The sequence below is a fragment of the Rhinopithecus bieti genome, unplaced genomic scaffold (assembly GCF_001698545.2).
Source record: "Rhinopithecus bieti isolate Rb0 unplaced genomic scaffold, ASM169854v2 scaffold_22040, whole genome shotgun sequence".
In the NCBI taxonomy this organism is placed as follows: domain Eukaryota; kingdom Metazoa; phylum Chordata; class Mammalia; order Primates; family Cercopithecidae; genus Rhinopithecus; species Rhinopithecus bieti.
The window spans coordinates 2417610-2433268 of NW_016811527.1; the positions used below are offsets into that span (position 1 = coordinate 2417610).

General features: G+C 36.8%; 1 protein-coding gene across 7 annotated transcripts in view; it reads left to right on the top strand.

Moving 5' to 3' along the window:
- NTNG1 (netrin G1) overlaps nt 1-15659 on the top strand; it is a 369148-nt gene that overhangs the window by 188317 nt on the left and 165172 nt on the right. For all 7 annotated transcript variants that reach the window (XM_017893973.1, XM_017893978.1, XM_017893976.1 and 4 more), the window contains exon 3: nt 5075-5715. In XM_017893973.1, the coding sequence (XP_017749462.1) occupies nt 5075-5715 (641 nt within the window). The remainder of the gene's footprint in view (nt 1-5074; nt 5716-15659) is intronic.

Sequence of the window (15659 nt, forward strand, 5' to 3'; positions counted from 1 at the left end):
GCTCTGTCACCCAGACTGGAGTGCAGTGGCCGGATCTCAGCTCACTGCAGGCTCTGCCTCCCGGGTTTACGCCATTCTCCTGCCTCAGCCTCCCGAGGAGCTGGGACTACAGGCGCCCGCCACCTCGTCCGGCTAGTTTTTGTATTTTTTTTAGTAGAGACGGGGTTTCACCGTGTTAGCCAGGATGGTCTCGATCTCCTGACCTCGTGATCCGCCCGTCTCGGCCTCCCAAAGTGCTGGGATTACAGACTTGAGCCACCGCGCCCGGCCAACCTTTGTGTCTTTTTTGACTGTCACCAATAAAACAAGCGAGGATAAGCCAGATGGAAATGGGTGCAGGACATCTCTATGTCATTCTTTTTTCCTGATTCATTTTAAGTGTACATGTCTGCTTGGCACGTAGCTTACAGTTCACTAGCAAATCTCCCGGAAGAATTCTCTTCATTTTCAATTGTTGTTCCCAATAGTTTGCCCATAGGTAAAGCTTGAAAAGGTAGAGTCAAAATAAAATGATAGCAACCACAAGTGTTACCTTAATACTGCTTACATGAGATTTAAAAAATATAGATATAGATATAGATATAGATATAGATATAGATATAGATATAAAACTCTGAAGGGCTTAGCAGATCTTAGGTGAAAGGATATTCTCTTCAAAGTGTCACTTTGCCAGAAGGAAGGAAGACACGTTCCATCAATAGAAACAGTAAAAGCATGCCTCCAATTGTATTTATCTCTCTAAATTCTGAAAGCGTATTAAGGAAGAATAACAATATTCCACTTTGACTACAAATTGCTAATTAATAACTACAATTCTCCCAGAGGTAAAATATTAACATTTTAAAAATGAAATTAAACATCACAATCTTCTTCTAATTGTTACAAAAATATTTAGCAGCAATAGCTGTTTAATTATTTAAGCATTTGTTAGTGGTGTAAATATTATCAGCACAGTCATAAGTATTTTCTGCTTTGTCCACAGACAATCAGCTAAGGATATGTTGCTTGTCGGACTTCAATTAAGATCTATTTAAGGCTGCCTGCTGGCCACAAAATAATTACTTACACTTCCTGATGCCTGAATCTGTTAGATTAGCAGCAAGAAGTGTACTTTGTTTTTGTAAGTCAGGAAAAGTTGCATTTCCTTATATAAATTTCATTGTTGATGTTATTAAAGAGGATTAGGGTGGGGTTGAAGTAGTTGAAAATTTAATTAATGTAATCCCTTTAACAGGAATTATTTTCATATTGATAATTCTCTGTAACAACAGTATTACAGATCATGCGCTGTGAAATATTTACACTAAATATTGTAGCCTGTAATCTCTCCTCCAGCTTTTTCTTTGGGGAAAGATAAGATTTACAGCTTCTTCACCTTTCTTTTTTTTTTTCCTTTCTCTCACCTGAAGTGCAGGGGATCAAATTGAAATCGTTTTTTCTTTCTCCTGCTTCCTCTTTTAATTTTCTCTCAGTGTCATCATATCTCAGTAAGTTATGTTAGCAGCCATCAAATCACTAATCTCCTAAAAGAGCATGAGTGCTATGAAATAGGGAGAACAATCCAATTGATTTTTCCCCCCTTTGGTATCTACAGTCATTTGGTGTAGATTCTCATTTGAAATGATTTGTTTACCCATCGATTTCAATAAATTGTTATGCTGCTAAAAATATCACTAAGAGTAGAGTCAAATGAAGGACCAAACTGTCATTCTGGTTCACCCCCTCTGATCATCTCCAGTGTAAATTGGGAATTGTTCTCAATCAACTCAAATTTCATGTTATCAGGGAGACCTTCTCTGACTTCCCAAAATAAAATTACAATCACCATTGCTTCCTTTAATTGGCTTTATTTTCTCCATATAACTTATCACTGTGTAACATTATAACACATTATGTTTGTTTGTTTAGTGCATCTCCCCCAACTTGGATGGAATTGCCACAGGAAGCAAGGACTTGGATTTGTTTACTGCTGTATCTTGAGAGCCAAGCTGAGGGCCTTAAATATGGAAATCAATAACAAACTGTTGCATGTATGAATCTTTACTCTCATCTTTTTAGGTGCCTAAGGCACCAGATCTGTGCAAAGCAATGAGGAACTTGACACGAATGTAGGCATTTGCCCTGAGCTGGCTGATCCACTTAGCCTCAATGGAAGGATTGCCCACTGAGAACAGACCTGGTGTTTTCTGTAGCTATGCCTTTATTAAAGGACGAAAACTGGGTTGTGTAGTGCTGTTTGGCCTCCACATATTTACAATATCGAGTGATACAAAGCAGAGAATCTCTAAGGAGGCCCTCCAGGATACGACTTCTGTAGAATATGAACAGGAGTTACTAAACTAGAAAGAGACTCCGTGGTCATATAAATCTAGGAAACTAGGTGTCATGTGAAGTTAAACAAGGTTCTTAATTTCAAGATATCTCAGATTATGATAACATTCATTAGGACTCTCCAAGACAAGAAGATTAGGCTGTGTTTCCTGAATCACTTGGTCTTAGACATTTCCTTTCTACCAGCCAATCCTGTTTCTACAACAGGGCTACAACAGAGGGAACTCCAGTGACTTGGGAATTCAGCAAGCCAGGGAGGGGGTAAGAGGCACCAGTCTCGTCTCTGCCTCTTACTGACTTTATTATGTGACCTTGGACAAATTACTTAACACCTCTATGCCTCAATTTCCTCTTCTATAAGGTAGGAATGAAAAGGATTACCCAGGAAAATGTACGTAGTGTCCAGCACACAAGTGCTAACTAAATGGTGGTTATTACAAATACTTTTTATTGAGTATAGGCATGAGAGCCTTTTACATAGATTTCTTCAATCATATTTTATAAAATAGGTTTGTTAGTATTGACCAATTTCCAGAAGCAGCCTAATGTGTCATCTCCTGTGGTCCCTGTGCCCTATCCCTATCTAAGAAGCTCTGCACACCAATGCTGAAGGTAAACAAATGTTATCTTTCAACACAACTTACTAGAAACATCTGATAACTCACTTTGGGGGATCCCACAGTGCCCTTCTCCTTGTTTCCATACCCCTGACCTCAGATGAAGACGCTTTTGTCAGGAGGAAGATGGTAGCATCCAAGTTAATGATAGTGCAGATGGCTGCATGCTGACAGATTTTGAAGTGACCACATTTTTTCAGTAAATTTCGAATGAAGGTGTGATTTGTGTAAATCTGACCTCTTCCTGTAAAATGTGCATTTACATATATTTAGAATTTATAAATCCTGACAGATTCCACAATATTTATAGCCCTCCATAAAAAGCCTTTGCCAGTTTGTAGAGCTTTGCATTTGGCTCTCTGGCATGCTTAAGAGAATTTAAATAATAATAAATTTGGTGATTTATTCCACCTGGAACAGAAACTTATTTCCCCCCTCCCCTTGGCTCATTTTGAAGGGGATACTATAAATAGTGCCACAGACACTGGGATCAGGACTAGGGAATTGAAATTCGAGAGAGAAGTACAGAAACATTTTCATTATCACTGATTCCTTGAGTGTATTTTTAAAACAGTTCTGTTCCTCAAATAATGTACCTTCTCTCCTTTCTCCTGCCCTATCACAATTATGCTTGAATCTCCAAAACCTGTTGCCAACTTTAGGATTCAGTTACATTAATGGGAAAGAGAGAGTGAGAGTATTAGCTGACTAGGTAGGAGAAAGTTGCCTCTAGGGAGACCAAAGCAATTCTCTCATGTTCATCTTATATTTCATAAGAGTCAGCCAGTAACTGAGTGTCAGTATCTAAAGTGTAAATTCATTATCTGAGACCTCGGTCCTATATCCTACAGGTATGATGAAAAGCTCACAGTTCATGAAAAGAAAGAAAGAAAGAAAGAGGGAAGGAAGGAAGGAAGGAAGGAAGGAAGGAAGGAAAGAAGGAAGAAAGGAAGGAAGGAAGGAAGGAGGAAACCTAATTGTAATTACAAAAGGAAGCCCAAGGACAATGTCAGAGGATCAATTCATGTCACCCAGCCATGCTCATAATAACTGAGTACAGAATAAGAAACACCTGAATAGTCGAGTCCTAATGCTATTACTTGTTTTCTTAAAAACAAAATCAACAAAAACCTGGTAACTTGTCATTTGCCATGGAATCTACTGATGAAAGCTGAGAGTAGCCATTTAGTGTAGCATAAGCAGTGTTGTAACTTGTAATATAACTAGGAGATTTATTTCTAGCTTCTTGTTTGAATGGCTGTGAAGGAAGTAGCATTTGTTAAAGGTAGAATAATAATAATTAACATCCATGAAGAACTGCCTATGGGCTGGCACTGAGTAACAAACACATCAAATGGCTGTGGTTTGATTTGCAACAGCCTCCTAATTGAGTACTAGGGTTTTTTGTCCTGATAACTTGGAGCACACTCCCAGTCCCAAGACTTTCCTGAACAATCCTTTTATCTTTACCTAATAGACTGGCAGATATTTGGACCAAGCCCCAGAGCCTTTAGGGTACCACATTTTAATAATTTGTGGTGAACAAAGTAAATGTTGTAAAACCAGACATTATGAAGCAAGGACCTAGTTGAGTATGATGGATTTCAGGGAAAGCCAAAGAAAAAAAAAGGCTGAATGTTGTATGGGGGTACTGCCTCCGCCACAGAACACAGGTATCTATGGTTCATGGCCCATTCTAAAGCTTTGCTTGAAAATGACTTTTAAAGAAGCATACTCTTAAGGAATGTCCTTCAGGCAAGGAGAAATTTCCCTTGCTTTTCTATAGCATCTTTCTAAGAGGAAGCAGAGGTATTGAGCTGTTAGACAGTTGCTCAGTGTCTTTGTGCTTCTGTGACCACATTATGGATCTAACACATATGGGATAAATAAACTGTTTTCATTTCTTAAAGCACATGGAAGGAAACAAGACAAGAAAATTACCATATTGCTTTTTTTTTTTTTTTTTTAAGCTATTAAAGAGGAGAATCCAGTTAGGGCAAATAAAAATGATGACTGAAAACAGATTTTTTTTTCCCTTTTCTAGCCTCTTACTGAGCAGCAGCAATATGGCAAGACTTGTGGCAAACCAGTGTTTTGATGCACCCTCTTTTGTTCTTCTTCCATAGGGTAATCCCTACATGTGCAATAATGAGTGTGATGCGAGTACCCCTGAGCTGGCACACCCCCCTGAGCTGATGTTTGATTTTGAAGGAAGACATCCCTCCACATTTTGGCAGTCTGCCACTTGGAAGGAGTATCCCAAGCCTCTCCAGGTTAACATCACTCTGTCTTGGAGCAAAACCATTGAGCTAACAGACAACATAGTTATTACCTTTGAATCGGGGCGTCCAGACCAAATGATCCTGGAGAAGTCTCTCGATTATGGACGAACATGGCAGCCCTATCAGTATTATGCCACAGACTGCTTAGATGCTTTTCACATGGATCCTAAATCCGTGAAGGATTTATCACAGCATACGGTCTTAGAAATCATTTGCACAGAAGAGTACTCAACAGGGTATACAACAAATAGCAAAATAATCCACTTTGAAATCAAAGACAGGTTCGCGTTTTTTGCTGGACCTCGCCTACGCAATATGGCTTCCCTCTACGGACAGCTGGATACAACCAAGAAACTCAGAGATTTCTTTACAGTCACAGACCTGAGGATAAGGCTGTTAAGACCAGCCGTTGGGGAAATATTTGTAGATGAGCTACACTTGGCACGCTACTTTTACGCGATCTCAGACATAAAGGTGCGAGGAAGGTAAGAGAAAATCTGTCTGCCTTCAATGGGAACGGGTGTGTCCAAAGAAAATGCCAGAGTGTCTCATAGCTGTAAAGTCACATTTGTCGATTTCTACTGCAACATTTTCTTCGGGAACTCTAGTGTAGAAGTAGGTTCCGAAGGTATTCTAAGACCCCTCATCCTCAGCAGTAATTCGTAATCCCAAACTTGCTGTTACTGAACCTGGCATGATTCTTCAGACTTTAAATAAAAGTGAATTTTAAAAAGTAACTCCCTGGGTCGGGAGGTCCTTTAAGTCTTTAAGGCAATGAAGCCAGGGGAAGCAAAACCATTTGCCCTATAAGGAACTAAAAAACTAGAAACACAACATACCATTGTTTATAGACGCAAAGCGGGGATTCAACATGGTACAACAGTCGATTTATGTTTTGTGTAATATTGCACAAAAAATCTGGAAATTCGAGTTATATTTCTTTAAATTTATTAAATCAGAATCAATAGCATATAGGAAATATTTGTTAAATTGGGACAAGCTCTACTTTTCATGTTTCTGGATATTATTTTGTCAAAAAGATATACTAGCATTTAAAATATAGACCTGAGTTGGGCTCCCTTCATCTTGTAGATCAATAACAAATGGACAGAGTTTAAACACATTAATTAAACACAGCCAGGGATAGCTTTGGTTCTGATAATATACCACAGACAGAATTGAGCAAATTTCTGAGAATTTTGAAGATGTTTAAATGAAAAACTTCCATAATGAGAACCAGAACCACCACATAGAGATTTTCAACCAGCTTTTTAAGGGTGGTATGTTATCAAAACGACCACCTGATGGGAGTGGAGGCATGAGATAATGAGTGGGAAAACTAAAGGTAAACGCAGAGTATCTAGCAAATGGAAGCAAAGGGAAAGGCAAGCAAAGAAATAACACCCCAGTAAAAAGGCCAAGATATCTTTAAATGGAAATATATGAGGATAAGAATATAAGTAGTATATATCATGTAGGTTTAAATATTTAATGATAAAATTCAAACAGATAAGGCAGGATTGATTCACTTTATTGACTGCCAGCATCCTTTAGGCAGCCCAGTTCTCAGAAACTGGAGAAGTGTTGAGACTTTCTGGTCTGTCAGAGATTTGCTTTACCTATGTGTGCTGGAAGAAAGGTCACTGCTGTTAAGGTAAAGACCATAGTGGGAACACAGAATGGAGTGGTGGGCTTGACCGTAGTGTGGGGTCAAAAGTTTCAGAGTCTTAGCTGTGGAAAAGTAGCAGAAACTGGTGGCCATCTACTCTCAGCTTTTTCTAGCTTCATGTTCCTCATGGAAGAATCAAAAGCCTTTATCTGCGAAGCTTTTCCTAAAACTTTTGACCAAGGTCTTCGTGGTGTATAACGAATATGTCTTTAAAGCAGAACAATATTGAACTTGTGAGTTCTAAGCTGTAGAGGATAGTTCATGTATTACTAGCAGGGTACATGACAGGGCAATATGGAGCTGTTGTCTTAAACATGAGTTTGCTATTTATAATAATACACAGCAATTATACTTATGAACATTTTAGCAAAAGACTATTAGTTTCCAGGATCTTATTCTTGGGGACGTATGATATATGAAAATAGTTGATATTGATATTATTAACTATAGCTTGCCACAATGAAGTAACAAATATTCAATTCATCTACATGAATAATGGTAAAAAATTAACAAACTAAGATTTGGATTTTAATCCTAATGTAATCTACATTGCTCGGTGGATTCATCTAGGTCAGTTTCCTTGCAGTTTAAGAAATACTTCATCTGAGCCCAAATTCTTATTCCTCCACTTCTCCAAATACCTTTATTTGCCACTTGTAAAAAAGGCAATCTTCTGAAGTATTTTGGTTGGGAAAAACCTATTGCTGATGCTTATTTTTGTTATTAGTATTCATTTTGTTTCCGCGAATAATTTAAAAGAAAGTGTAAAATAAACTTGAAAGCTAAAGGCATTTTTATGCATTCTCCACTGCTGTCAAGCATGCCATCTTCCAAAGGTGGTATGTTGAAAATGTAGATCCCTTCAGATCTATCACATTTCTTCCATCTCCCAGACTAGTCATGTCCTCCAACTGTATTTCAGTGGTTCTGAGGAGTTTGGAGGACTCCTCCCTCCTTCCCTGGACTCAGCTCCTCTGTCTTTTCTTGTTCACCAGTCACCTGTAAGCTGAAGAGAAGCAGCTGGGCAAACGAGAAAGGTCCAGTAGAGGTGAGCCCCTTCCATAAGGTCTTCTTCTGTCACCTCCAGACTTTGTCCAAATCCTCAGGGCAGAACTGATGCTGGCATGTACTGCACTAGGCACCAGATGGCTGGAGTATTTTTGTCTTAGGGGAGGGACTAAAGAAGCAAGGTCTGATGGCTCGGGCGTATCTCCAGCTTTTAAGTTATGTAAAGAAGATCTGCTGATGATGGAGCCAGTGAAGGGAAATGTTGAGCTATAGTCTGGTTCAGGGGACTTTCAGCACAGAAACTGATCTAATTATTTTACCCTTGAAAGTTTCAGTAAGATTAATGATCTAGATTGTCTTTCTCTTATATAACAAATCATCTATAGAAGGATTAAATATTAATTGATGATCTCTAAAAGAAAGTTCTAAAGTTTCCCTTTCAAGGCTCTCATAAATGTACACTTTTCAAAATACAACTGAAGTTCTTATTCCTTGCCCCAGCCCCCACCATCCCATGAAATGATTGCAACATTTAACATGACTTTACAGGTCTATATCTGATCTTGATAATGATATTTTTCCACTTGTTACTTCTATCCCCACCCCCACCACAATGTGGAAATTGACATAAGTTATTTTGGGAAAGTAGAATGGAAACCAGATGTAAACATCCATAGTATAGGGGACAGAATTCAGAATTTTTTTACCTTGAAATCTTGAACTGTGAGACAAAAATAGTTGATCTTTGCTTGAGATGACTGAACTTGTGAGATTCAATTCTCCATTTCTGTGCCCATGTGTTTGTTTTATACTGGCTAGTGTTGTTTGATGGAAAAAAAGTGTTTTCATTCACATTAGACTAATGTGGCATTTATGTTCTTTTCGGAATGTGACACATCTGATACCTATTTTACTAGTAAGAAAAAAGTATAATCTCATCACAAAAAATTTATTTATCTTTTGCCACATACTTATTTTGCTTCCATTCACTCCCCTCATTGTGTATTTATTAAGATAATGAAGGAAAAAGAGGAAACATGGCTGTTGGCAATTTCAGCAGCTCCGTAGTACTTACACTGTTCAATAAACCTAATAATCTACATGGACTAATTCTGACTTATGGATGTCCCGCTTCAGTAAATCAGGGTGATTTTCTCCAGTGAATAATAGACGGGTACAGTGTGCCAGTACCTTAATTAAAGAGCGGCTCTCTTAGTCTTGATCTCATTTTAATTTACAGGGTAATACTACAATAATATCACTAATGGAAGGTACATTAAAGGGCATCAAGTAGCATTAACTGTATTAAATTATGGTACTTATGTTAATTAACTGCTGAAGCAAGATGATTCTAATGGCCAAAAAGGTCATCTAATGCATAAATAAAATCTACTCAGATGAGGGGTGAGAGGAGAAATTAGAAGTAGATGTTTGTTCTGAACATCTTTTTATACAGACGGGGTTAAACTCAAAAGCTGTTAAATATAGATAATGTCCAAAATATTTTCTTAGTTACACCATTGGAAGCTTTGATTTTTAAGTATTTTGTTTCCTTCTAAGCTTTCTTCCATAATTAAAATAATTGAAAAAATGAACAATGTATTTGTCAGCTGCATAGATTTTATGGAATATAAACTCAACATTATTTATTGTTTTTTTGAGGTAAACAGTTTCAAGGAAATAATGTGATTTAATGTAATAATTTATAAATCTGAAAGACAAATGAATCTTTAGTAATCTACTCATTTATTTTTAAGATATGCTATCAGCCACATATCAAGTTACTGATTTTAGCCATAAGACAGTGGAAATTCTATTTTAACAGTAAGAACTTGAAGAAAGTGGCCTGGAAAACTCCCATCAACATCTTCAGTATTTACCCTTTAACAAAATATTCCTAAAGGTAATTATCGGTCATTTTTTCTCAATGGTCGTTACACATTTCTTACCCCTTGCAGTGCCTACTCAGGCTCCATTATAGGCAGTTGACTGTCATAATAGTGAACAGTATTTTTTCCTTTTTCTACTTCCATTGTTTACCTCCAAGAAAGAAGTCTTGGAATATTAGCACAGAAGTTTCACTTCGACAAACTTTTTGGTGCGATCTTCACTTCATGGCTGCACCTGCTCAGAATCACACTCTCCCTGCCTAATCTCAGGACCTGCAAAGGGCCAGGGCCAGAGCAACTATGACTAGGTGCCAGGAGTGAGGCAGGCCCCCAACGTCGCTCTCAGGAGTCCAGCTTCTACGTGTAAACCCTTATTCTTTGAATGTCACTACCTTTGTATTTGCTGTAATTAGAACAAGGTGAAGCTGACATCATGTTCTTGAAGCACAGCTTCCACGTGGTTAGTGCAAAAAGATGTGATGTCAGGTAAGCAAGAACACTTGGGGAAATTCAAAAGTATAAAAGCAGTAGAGCACTTTTTAAATTTCTGGAAAAAACTGTAACCACAGAAGTGACTTGCTAATTAGAGAAGGCTTATCAGTAATTTGGAGGTTCCCTAAATCTTTTTCCTAACCACAACTGAAGTAAATCTGAAATGTTTACTTTTTACCTCTTATGTAAGAGGCATTCCACAAAACACTTTTAAGCATTGAGCCTGGCCTTTATTCTTTTCCAATTAGTCTCAATTATTGAGTTTGGGCTTTACTGTCACTTAACAGATTCTGCTTTTTATAACACGTTCTTGCTTTCTGTCATCAATAAATACTTATCCTCCACTCTGGAACAGATGCTGGCTTTGATGGTAGACAGATGAAGATGCACCAAGCATAGTCTCTGCTCTTAAGGAGCTGATATCCAGAAGGGACACAGACTTTATAAACAACCACAACAAAAAAATGATGATAATGTGGGTTAAGTGCTTTTACTGTGTGAATATTCAAAGTGCTGTGGTAACAGAGAAGAAGCTACTAATGTAATCTGGAAAGACTAGTAAAACCTTTAATAAAGATGTGACATGTATGACGTCTTGAAATATGGGTTTTATTGTGCCAAGCAGCCAGGAGAGAATGGGTATCCTAGGCAGACAAATTATACCTGAAAACAGCACAGCATGTTAAGGAACTCCAAGCAGTAAGGAAATGATGGAGTTAAGAATCCTAAAGATGCCCTACCATCTTCTCTTTATGGATCTTCAGCATGTCCAGGAAGCTGAAGGATTCCTACGTCTTTCTCTCTGGGTCTCCTATGTCATAAGAAACCCAAAATCATATGGCGTCTCCATATTAATTGACTGCAGGTGAGGAATATTTTTAAGGCAATTGTAGTAAAGGCTATTCTGGTATAATGGTGCAGACTGGAGAGCTATAACATTGCTTGATTGTGGAGCAACTATAGCTCCAAGCCCTATTGCTCAAGTGGAGAATCCAGAAAAGCTTTATACATTCCACAGGAGCCATCATATGGCAGTGGTCTCAGATTTGCTTACAAAGTCAGTAGAACTTGTTGACCAGTCATATTTTGGGGAAGACTTCTTAGTGAATTGGATGGTGGGGTCAAAACTAAAATAGGGAATAAATACTGAAATAGGCTTTTAGTTAATTCATGATTTAGTTAGTTAATTTATTGTGCCATTTCAAGTAGTAGAAATTCTAGTTAGGGATTTGAAAATACTTGTCCAATGTTGTAGAGAGAGATTTGAGCTCAAATATAGGTTTGAGAATTATTACCTTATGTATGATGTTGGACGTTTTGAGAATCGATGATAATGAGGATTTTTTTTGTTCATGGGTATAAATGACCATTATAGAACATTTACAGAATCCTGTGGAATATTACTATGTAAAAGGTAATTTCTGAAGGAAATCGAGAAATAATCTGAGAAAATTCAAAGAGAAGGAATTGAGTTAATGTCATTCTAATAGTCCCCACTCATATTTAAGTAATAATCCTTTAAATTTGTATAGCATTCAATTTACAAAATTCTTGTCAGGTACCTTATTTCCTTTAGTGCTTACAGGACACTTGTGAGGCAGGTGTTGGTTAACCCCACTTTATATAGGCGAAAACTCAGGACCAGAGAAGTGCCATGACTTTTTCTTTAACATCACACATAATAAAGTGGTAAAATCAGGTTTTTCACTACAAACCTTAGGCTTTTCCAAACATTATGCTCTTACAGTCACACCAGCCTGAGGTCAGCTCAGTATATGTAGAAGACCCCCAAAATTCCCAAAGAAGCCATCTTTAAATAGCAACAGTGAATCAATACATCTTATGACTCTGCCCGTCTTAGAATGTTCTGGGAGTTACACTCCCTGGCTTTTGGCTCAGTGTTTTATTACACCAGGCTGCTCTGTGTTTATCTGAACTCTAACTTCTTACTTCATTTTTATCAACTTTCAAATGTGTGATTGGGCTCATTTGTCACATTGTGTTAGTCTACGTGTTTTACTACTAGAATCAAATTGTGGTGATAACTTCTTATTTTCCGTGGGGAGACAAAATAAGCTGAATTTTCTCAATGTTAATTTTTCTCCCATATTTCTTCATAAACTTTTAGTATGTACACCTGCTTTCAACTAATGGGCATCATCAAACACTAAAACAAGTAATATATCTTAATGGATGAACTTGGAAATGGCCAACTACTTTCGCTTATTTTAAGCAAGTTCATACTTGAAGTGAGGGCAATATGTTTTTCCTTTTAACTTCCACATGTAAGTCCACATTCTCTGTTCTGAAACTGTTGTGAATAAGTGTGCTGCCTCTTTCATATAAAAACATTTCATAAATATGTAATCAATGATTCTGTCCACCAGGTCTTTTTTTTCAAGCTAAATGGATATTAAACCATTCCACTAAAATTTAATTTACTCTCCTTTTAAAAGGCAGAATGAAGTCCAGTAAATAAGAGTATTCAAATGAAAAGCATAATAATCATAATTAAAAATTAAAAAGCAACATAAAACATTGCTACTTAACTCCAGTGGAAACACTTAGAATAAAGACTTTATGGTATGCACCCATAGTAAGTGGACAACTGAGGGCCATTCTGATTTGGGGTATATTTTTAAAATCCATTAGAAGATCTTGAATTATAAAGAGAATATATGCATAAGCAGCTCATTTTCCTCTGAGGTTTGTACTATTACAAGGAGAGAATGTATCTAATAATTCCTCCATTTAAATTATGAAATTCATTAGCATGCAGAAAAACAATCTGGTTTAGGAGCTTGTCTCTTTATCCTTAATTCCCTAGTGCCATCGATTTTTTTAAGCTAGTGGGTCATTACAGGAAAGATGTCTCTTTTTTAAGAAACATAAGATATTTAAGCAAAATACCACAAAATGGATAAACAAAATAATTTCTTCTCTCATTTAACTTAGCATTTGTAAGGGAAGCTACATTCCAGCTACATCTGCATGCCTAAACAATGGAAGGCAGGAATACACCAACTTCTGCAGTCCTGTTTTTTATCCTAAATCTGTGGTATGCATCTTCAGAATGTCTTGCTGTCTTTCTGTCCCTAGGATCAGAGTTTTTTCATAACATGTTAGGAGATGTTGGCCATTGTGTGATACTTAGTATAAGAGTGTTTTGGGACCTATGTGATCAATGGTTCAGTAAAGAGACTATTTCCATTCATTCTCCAAATAAATACAAGAACAAATGTGTTAATGTCATGAATTTTATCACAGTAATTTGATTGTTTGGATTGATATATTGATTCTGTTGAAATATGGGTCTATATTTTCAATTCAATAAGCCACTTTTAGAACTAAATATATTAGTTTAACCAGAAATGACTGCACTTCATAAAACCTCATGGTTACTATTTCTACCTCCCTTTTATAGGTAGGAAAACTACATTTAAACAAGGTTAACAAATAGCAAAGGGGAAAGGAAAATTTAAAAATTACTTATGTTGGCATATAAATTTATATCTGAACTCCCCTTAAAAAACATTGAAAAAAAAATGGATGGAAAGGCTTTAAATATGTGAAACAGGAGCCTCACAAACCCTACTGGTCCAGAATATTATAAAAGTAGGGTAGTTACTACATTGGCTCTTTCTTGCATTGTGACTGGTACCTAAGACAACTGATATTGTGCTATAACTATATTTAGAGGATAGAGGACAAGTCATTAGGATTTTAAAATCATTGTCTGTCTTATTTTAGAAGGAAACATTGGCTAAGAGACAAGAGAAATAGATTCTCACTCTAGTTGTGCTAATAATTCTTTGTGAGCTCAGAACAGGTCATAGTTACCCTAATCAGAGTCTTCTCATATACAAAATGAGATTTTTATACTAGCTTACTATTTCTCAGAATGTACTCTTCAAATAAAGTCCAAGATGGTCAAAAACATTTGGGATGTTTTCGATCCCAATACTTCCTTCTATGAGAATCACAATGTATATGCATATATTAAAGACCCTGAGGTGTCCTACAGTAAAGAAACATTTCTATTTTATTGAAGACAGAGCCTCTAGAACTTACTTAGTCAAAAAACATATTAGTACCCCTAAACAACTAGTATTCACAGAACTCATGTAAGGGTAATAAGGTGTCTTCAAGCTCCAACATTGTTGGACTCTTTGTAAAATTGAAGGAAATACATGAAACCATCGTGTGTGTGTGTGTGCATGTGTGTGTTTGTGTGTGTGTGTTTAAACTATTTGCAGTGCTAAGAACAGATTGATTTTTCAAGCAAGTTCCAACTTTAGTTACCATTCTCCCTATATTACTGCTACTTTGGGTGAAAAAGTGAGACTATCTTAGAGAAAGACTAACCTCAGTGGAGAGTATCTCTCTTTTTTTTTAACTGTCACTCTAATGTTTTGAACCTTGGAGTACTATGCATCTTTAAGAATTATAGGAAATTAAGTGCTGTATTGGAATAAATAGGAATTTTTGTTTTGTTTTGTTTTTAAGCTAGTGGAATTGTGATGGAAGAGTCAGCAAAGATGTGAAAATGAAATGCCAAGTGGTACAATCTGGTGTATTTTGTAGATAAATGGAGATGCTAAAGGATTTTTATTCCTCCCGTATGTAAGCGCCTCAAATTCTAATTACAGCAATGAGCTAAAATCATGCATTTAAAGAAAATAAGATTAACCAGTATTTAATATATTCTTTTTTTTTCTTTTTTTCATTTGCTTTGGAGGATATTCTTGAAACCACAAGCTAATTTTAGTTAAATGAGTCTTGCCTTTCTTTTGCTGATTAGGACTGTTAATGAATAACAATCAGAGCCTGGTAAAACTAAACATTGTATACAGCTAAGGGATATCACCTTGACCAGGAATTGTATTTTTGTCCTGGCTGCTTTTACTCATTTGGTGCCACCAGAATATCAGGGAAGCAAAGCTGTTATAACATATTGGTGATATCCATGTGTAATTATAGATACTCCAGTGCTGCTGGAAACAGGGAACAGATGGGGGGAGGGTGGGCCAAGAGATGATGGGTGGGGAAAGTCTAAGAGGTCAGACATTTAGCAGGTTGGAAGGAGATGGCATCATGAACTCCTATAATGGATTTGTATAGACAGGGTGTATGCCACATAGAGTCATAGCATTGCAAAATCGTTTCTTTTAGAACTGAAAATAAAATAAAATAAAATAATTTAATCTAACTCCTCCTTTTTCAAATGTGAAACAGAATGGTTAAATGAATTAGTCAAGGATGACACTGTTGCATAACTAGAATTTAGACCCAGATGGAACTTTTACTCACTGATCTGCGTCCCATGCCTACAACTGGGCCTGGTACATATTAAGAGTTCAATAAATATTTA